The 7,426-nt window shown below is 49.2% G+C and overlaps 1 protein-coding gene across 2 annotated transcripts in view; it reads left to right on the top strand.

Annotated features, from left to right (window-relative positions):
* Nucleotides 1–259: 259 nt before the first annotated feature.
* Nucleotides 260–7,426, top strand: part of TBXAS1 (thromboxane A synthase 1) — a 161,813-nt gene continuing 154,646 nt past the window's right edge. Inside the window, exon 1 of one of the 2 annotated variants that reach the window (XM_025433736.3) lies at nt 260–392. Coding sequence is in view for 1 of the 2 variants with exons in the window: in XM_025433737.3 (XP_025289522.1) it covers nt 322–392 (71 nt within the window). In the remaining variant the exon portion in view is untranslated. The remainder of the gene's footprint in view (nt 393–7,426) is intronic. The other variant, XM_025433737.3, reaches the window with a different exon arrangement.

The raw sequence follows: 7,426 nt of genomic DNA, 5'->3' as shown, positions 1-7,426 counted from the left end.
ACCTTCCACCTTGTTCTAGCAGCCGGCTTCCTAGGCAGGAATCATTGGCTGAGAACATACTCAAGATGGGAACTACCTGTGGCAGGAATGCTAGGTGTTCACCAAGCTGTTTTTCTTTTTCTCCTGGGCCCACTCCATTTCCAGCCTCCTCTGCAGGTAGGCGTGGCCGTGTCTGAATTCTGGCCAACGACGTCAGGATGGGCATGTTTATGCCACTCCCAGGCCTGACCTATTAAAAACCTTCCTCACACCTTTTCTTTTTCCTTTTCCCCTTCACCAGCTGGTTGCAGGATGATCGAGCAGAGGCATCTGTGGTAGTGGATGGTGGAGCCTGTGTCCCCAGATCACCGCGTGGAAGGCTGCCTACTGCACACCCACATTTGGACTGTTGGGTGAGTGAGAACGAAAATTCTGTAGTTAAACCCTTGGGATGTGGAGGCTTCTAGTTACGTACCTATTCTATCCATCTTCTTTCCAACCCCGCCTCACCACGACTCAGTTCTCATTTCTGTTGGCCGTTCTGGGGCCTGGGGTCCTGCTACCCACTCATGTATGTATTTCCTTGAAAGCTCTGCTGCCAAAACTTCCAATTATCTTCTGCTTTGGGATCCGCATTATTAGGCCCCATGCATATGTCACCATGCCCTCTTTCCCCTGCGTGGGGACTTCATGGTGCTGACTTGCTGGGGGTACCAGTCCCGTCTGCTGTCAGACGTTGGATTCTGAATTTCTGCATTCTGGCCATGCAATGACCAGAATTTCTGCGTTCTGCAGTCTGTCGCTGCAATGCCTGCCCCAGCTCCAGTGATTCGAGGTGAAAAATGGCTGATCCGGGCTCTCACTTGCCTGAAAGCTCCAAGACTTGCCTTAAGGCAGCCGAACCATCTGCTGACTCTCCATGTTCACAGACAGAGCTCTCTGTAATCATCAACATGTAGCCACATTCAGCCACGCCGAGCGCCAGGAGAGATTCAGTGATAATTTAGAAAGTGCTAACATCTGACAAGCTGAGATCATGGGTGACATAAATTGATAGAGACGCTGAGATGTGAAGGACATAGGGTGGGTCGTGTCTGATTAGCGATATCAAGAGCTGCCTGCACTCAAGGGCATCTCCCACCTCCCGATGACACGCGCAGTCAAGGTCTGAACGGTAGCTTGGCTCTGGGGCCCCTGCTGTGTGGCTGGGGCACCTGGCGACATGTGGATGTTAGACTGCTATCTGATGAGCTCCACACTCATTTTCATAGTGAAAGCAGATGGGATAGAGTTGGCCTAAATTGCATTATGTCACTTCCCTGCACGAAGCCTTTCCTTCGATGGCGTCCCGCTCCTTTTGGAAGGAAACAGTACATGTTTCACAGGGCCCAGCAGATTTTAGGTGTTCTGACCGCTGGCTGTTCTCCTACATCGCCCAGCCTCACATTTCCCCTTGCTCCATGCCTCCCAGTCATGCTGGTCTTTATGCTCTGGTTAGGGTGCTGGGCATCTCACATAAGCTCAACAAAGAAACATTGATGGATGAACGAGAGGCACAGAAGCCCCTAGAAGACTACTGCGGCCTAATGAGAGATGATGATCATGAAAGAGCTGGGATCTGGGCAGCTCCTTCTCTAGATACAAGCTCTGTGAGATGGGACACCTAGCTTGTTTCCCGCACCAGTGAGTTCCCATTGCCTAATACTGGCTAGATGCTGGCATGTTCATTAAGCCAGTGGGAAAAAAAAAAGCCAGTGGAATGAATGTAGGAATGAACAGATGGGGTGCCTGGATGGCTCAGTTGGTTAAGTGACTGACTCTTGATTTCAGCTCAGGTCATGATCTTGGGTTCATGGGATCGAGCCCTGCCTCGGACTCTGTACTCAGCGAGGAGTCTGCTTGAGGACTCTCTCCCTCTCCCTCTGCCCCTCCCAACTCTCTGTCTCTCTCTCTCAAATAAGTAAGAATGGCTAAAGGGAGTAGTGACCAGAATGAGAGGGACTTCACAGGTGGAAACAACAGGGCTTGGTGATTAACTGGATATAGGGGTGGGGAGCTGGGAGAGAAGGAAGAGTCGAGGGTGAGCCCCAGTTTCTGACTTGGGGGGGGAGGCATGATTCACTGGCATGGGGAACACGGGATGAGGGTGAAGCATTTAATGGAGGAAGGGGGCTGTGACAATGAGTGTGGCTTTAGACATTTCAAGTCTGTTAGCATCTGCGGGGTATCTGTGAGAAGAGGACCAGTGGGCAGCTGGCTATACATCTGAACCTCAGGATAGAGAACTGGGCCGGAGAGAACAGGTTTGGGAGTGATTGGCTCATGCTAATAAAAGCTGTGCGGGTACATGAGATCGCAGTGGGCCGGGCGGTGCGAGTGCACAATGATGTATAAAATATGTTCCCTGCCCTCACGACCAACACAAAGTCAAGATGTGACATAGACCTTAAAACTGTTCACAAACCCATCCATGTCTCCATAGCAACCTTGAAGAGAGGAGCGAGTTCTGTCCTCCCCGCGGGAGGGGAAACACACAGATGGCCACTGTCCCCACGCGGCTCCCGAGAGGGGGTGTTTGCACCTCACCTGGGACCCCCAGTAGCGGCACCTGCAAATTCTCCTCCAGCCAGGGCAAACGTGTGTCTCCTCCCACCTCTCAGCCGTGGGGCCACAGAATGACCGAGGAGGCTGACTCAGCTCCCTCTAAGCCTCCGTCTCCCTGGTTCTGGGTCTCTGCACCCCCTGCTGCACCACAGCCATCCTGGGGGCAGGGGGGGAGTAGAAGGACCCGCGTGCCAAATCCAGAGATGCCTCGGTAACCACCGCACTTGACCTTTCTGCGGCATTCACACCCTGGGCCGTTTCCTGCTCCCTACAACCGTTCTCCTGTGGCTTTGGTGCAAACATCCCCGACCGCATGTGCACGTGCTGGCTGGGCTCCGGAGCTCTGCTCAAGCGGCCACACGGGCACCTTGTTTCCCCACAACCGCCTTGCGAAGTGCGCACCATTATCCCCACCTCACCAGGACAACCCAGGGCTCAGAAGGGCTGCAGAGCTTTCCCACCGAGAGAGCTAAAGAACCCAGATCACTTGAGACAGAAAGCCACATCCTCATGCACTAACGGAGGGGTCCCTCTGCGGGGTTTCCCAGACCGGTCCTCCTCAATTTCTTTGAAAGCCCCATCTGGCACCCCATCATCCCCCAGCCCCTTGCCCACCTTCTCCCCAAAGCTGCTATTCATGGCATTCCTTCCATTGCCCGCTTTTGAACACTCCACCTCTTCTCTGTGGCCAATTTATTCTTATGGCATCACCCCACCTGTCGGCAAATGGCTCTCGAAACGAAAACGACTTCCCTGCTTCAGATTTCTCTCCTGACCTGGCCGCCTCCCAAGCACCTTTACCTGTGTGGCCCCCCCGGGGCTCAGCTTGCTCACCACGGAAGCCACGCGAATTCCCCTCTACCCAGTCCTCCTGCCAAGTCCTTCCTGTGGTGCATGGCACACATGGGCTCAATCAATGGAGCCAGAAATTGGGGGTGCTCTCCTCAACAACCCCTTCTTCTTCCCCCCCCATGCTCCATCGGTGACCCAATACTGTTGATTTTGCCTTCCCGGTAATCCCCAAATGTGGTCTCCTCTTCCCCATTTCCAGCCCTACAGCTTTATCTCGTACCTAGAGGGCCACGCAGCCTCTTCGCTGGTCTGCCCATCTCAGGTATGACCCAGCCATCTGCCTCCTGAGAGAAACTTCTCAAAGCAAAGCTAATCATGTTGCAGCTCAATTTAGGTCCTCCTCTGGCTTCCCACAGATCCTAGAATAACGTGTAAACTTTCTGGCATGGCCCACAATGGTGCGTGACCTGGCCTCTGAGTGTCTGCCCATTCGCCCTATTACTGCCAGCTTCTGAAGCCTTGGAACAAGCCTGAGCTGTGCTCCCCCTGCTAAGCACATCTGTCCCGTTCCCATCTGCTCAGTGAAGTCATCTGTCCAGTCTAAGCTTATGTGTCATGTGTCCCAATTTTTTTCCAATCTCCTCCCTCCTGTTTTTTGCCCCCTCTGTGCCCTGTACATATTTATGTCATGGTACCTATTACACTGAAGCCACTTAGGTATTTAAATATCTGCTTCCCTAACCCAGGAGGTGAGTTCTGGGGGCAAGACCTTGGTCTTATCCACTGGGCTTCAATTCCCGGTGCCTAGGGCTTAGCAATTGCTCAGCAAATGTTACTTGACTGAAGAAATGGATGAGCCCTCCTAATCTGACCTCACGTTCTCAGAAAGTGGACAGAGGATCTCTAAGATATTGGATGGTGTTGGGGAGGTTGTTGTTTTCCCCTTCCAAAAGGGGCCCTAGTATCTTCTGCAAGGAGATAAAGCAGCTCACAGGCCCACACCATCCCTCCATCTTCCTTAACTATAGCAACACTTTATGGAAACCCAGGGGGTAACCATAAAGATAAATGGTATCGCATCCACAGGCTGGCTTGGTGAACTATGCATTTTTAGATTTAGTGGGGAAAACACTGGGTTTCAAGCCAGAAGACTGGGGCTGAAGCCCGGCCTTCAGAATTTATTAATGTATGATTTTAGTTCTGTTACATCTCTGAGCTCAAGTCATTTCTCTCAGAGCCCACGCATGAAAGGTCCTGCTTACCTACTCCTCAGGGTTGCTCTCGGCTCAGATGAGGTTACATGCAAATGTTCTCTGAACTTCCGTGGTGCTGGCTAAGCCCCATTGTCCTTTCACTCGGGGGCCCTAGTTGGCAGGGAGAATGTGCCCCATGCCTCAAGCCTCCCAGAGACATCAGGCTTTGGGCAGGCCAGCTGGGAGTCTTCAGAGAGAAGGAAGGCACCACTTAGACATCTGCACAGGCAGTTTTTAAACACAGAGAACATGAAGGAAATACCACAGAATTTATGGAGTGAAAGCTTTAAAAAGAAACACAAGACTTAAGTCAAAACAGTTGACTCAACTCTGGGGGAGGTGTCTGCCTGGATGTAGGAGGAAAAAAAGGATGGACTTGGGGTGGGTTGAGACAGAAGGAGAAAAACTGGGGTGTCCCACCAGGTGGGCACTCCACGCACAGCTCGAGGGAGGGAGAATCGAAACTGCTTCTAGGGTGGAAGAACCCACCAACCTTTTTGGAATGCACATCTTTGGGGGCGGCACTACCACTTCTAAGACTTTTGCTTGGGATGTCCTTACCCAAGGCCATGGTGATATGTACAAGGATGTTCACTGCAGCCTCATTTGTGGTTGGAAACAATTCAAATGCCATTCAGTGAAGGACAGGCTAAATGAGTCACAACACATCTGTACAGTGGGATCCTAGGGAGCCGATGACATATATCTATCTCTAGCTATGATGTAGAAGGGTATGCATGCTACAGTAAGTGAAAAAGACCAGTTGCAGAAAAGCATGGGTATGGCAATCTTGTTTTTTAAAAAACTATGAATATATCTACGTTCGTATATGCATAGAAAAGGATGGAAGGATATACACTAATTTGTTAACAGAGTTCATCTCTGGGAGTTGGAATTATAAAATACTTTTTATACAGTTCTATGAAGTTGATGGTTTTTAGTTTTTAGTTTTATTTTTTATAAAGATTTTATTTATTTATTCATTAGAGACACAGAGAGAGAGGCCGAGACACAGGCAGAGGGAGAAGCAGGCTCCCTGCAGGGAGCTGGATGTGGGACTCAACCCCAGGACCCTGGGATTACGCCCTGAGCCAAAGGCAGATGCTCAACCACTGAGCCACCCAGGTGCCCCAAAGTTGATTGTTTTTAATATATATACCATTAAAAAGAAAATATTTTGAGAGTAAAGGCCTAATGCTTAATTATGCTGAGCATCATGGCGACAGACTGTCCTTTATCGTGGGAAAACCCCCAAATGTTCCTGCATTGTGTCATAGATTTTTAAAATTAATACATTCCTAATCATGTTACTCTGATAAAAATCCTTCATATCTCTCATATCTGACCCTTCCACTTCATCTTGGTTAATTTACTATCCATACCTCACTGAGTATGAGGCTAGCGTGGAAAGGATGGGATGATCTCTCCGCAGCATTGACAGCTCCTCCAAATCACAAATCACATAGAAAGGACTCCAAACATATTAGTCAAAGGAATGAATGAGTGAACTCAGTCACTTGGGGAGCTGGCAACCCCTCAACAAAGTCAGACATCTCTGAACTGGCTGCTAATGCTCAAAGGTTCTCTGTGAACAGGGCGGGACCTGTGCCAGGTGCATGGGGTGATGTGAGGAGTGTATTCTAGATGAGTCTGAAGAGAAGTTGGGCGACCCAGGTTCTAGAACTAGGCAGCTGTGAGACTTGGTACCAGTCACTTTCCCTTTCTGGGTTCTTTTTTATTCCTTCCTCTGTAAATCAGAGTTGGGTTTGGTCAACATTTCTCAAAGCACGTTCCTAAGAACACTACATCTGGGATGTGTTCATGAATGCTCCTTAACAAGAATTTGTGGTCAAATACAATGCTGCTCTCTGCATGCCACTCTTGGAGCTTCACCATGCACATTGGCCAGTTCAAGTCTTTTTCAGGAAATAAGCTAACTTACTGATGCTTACACCAGCATTTTCTCATATTTATTTCACCTTGGAGTCTTAAAAATAATTTTTTTTCATGAACATCTCTTTGACTGGCCTTCGTAATATCTGAGGTCCTTCCAACTCTCTGAATCCATGGCCGTGACGACTTGCTTCCTCCACACCCGCTTGCTCTGCTCCCAAGCCCCATCCCATGGCTCCTGTGATTGAAAGCGTCGTATCTCAGATGACTGTTGATGAAGCATAGCTCTGTTTTGTGAGGGGGGGAATACACAGATCCTTTAACATCCTCAGCACAGTCCTGATCAAATGCAACAAAGGACATGTGGAATATGAGGAGAGTCATGGACATCCAAAAGGGCTGGGCAGGAGCATGAGACACTTGGGGTGCAGCTGTTGGAGGCACCTCAGTAGGAATGCAAAACAGGGAGGCAGGGCAAATGGCCAGAGAAAAGGGAAGTATTGTGTGGTTTGTATCATATTTGTGGCTGTGGCTCATCTGTTCCTCTGTATATTGATGCCTTCCATATTGGAATATAATCTTTTGATTAGGAGAATGGACTTTGGAGTCATGTGTCCCATGTCTTAGTTTCTTTTATAAAAGGGGGTTAATAGAAAGCTTGGCTTCATCGTGCTGTTTAAAAGGATTGAACGAATTAACACATATGAATGAATGCTCTTAGAATAAGAACTGGCCCATAGTTAGTGCTCCATAAATGGCATTTTTGTTATTAATCATTATTATTTATGTTTTCAGCGAAGATTCCTCTCTGACTTCAAAGCTCCACTCAGATGGCCCCCAGGCATCTCAGACTAAACAGGACCCAAGCCAAACTCTTGATTTTTCCCACCAATACTCCATCTTCC

The sequence above is a fragment of the Canis lupus genome, chromosome 16, assembly GCF_003254725.2.
Source record: "Canis lupus dingo isolate Sandy chromosome 16, ASM325472v2, whole genome shotgun sequence".
NCBI classification, from domain to species: domain Eukaryota; kingdom Metazoa; phylum Chordata; class Mammalia; order Carnivora; family Canidae; genus Canis; species Canis lupus.
The sequence above is the reverse complement of the archived record's forward strand: the minus strand, read 5'-3'. Positions and strand labels throughout refer to the sequence as shown.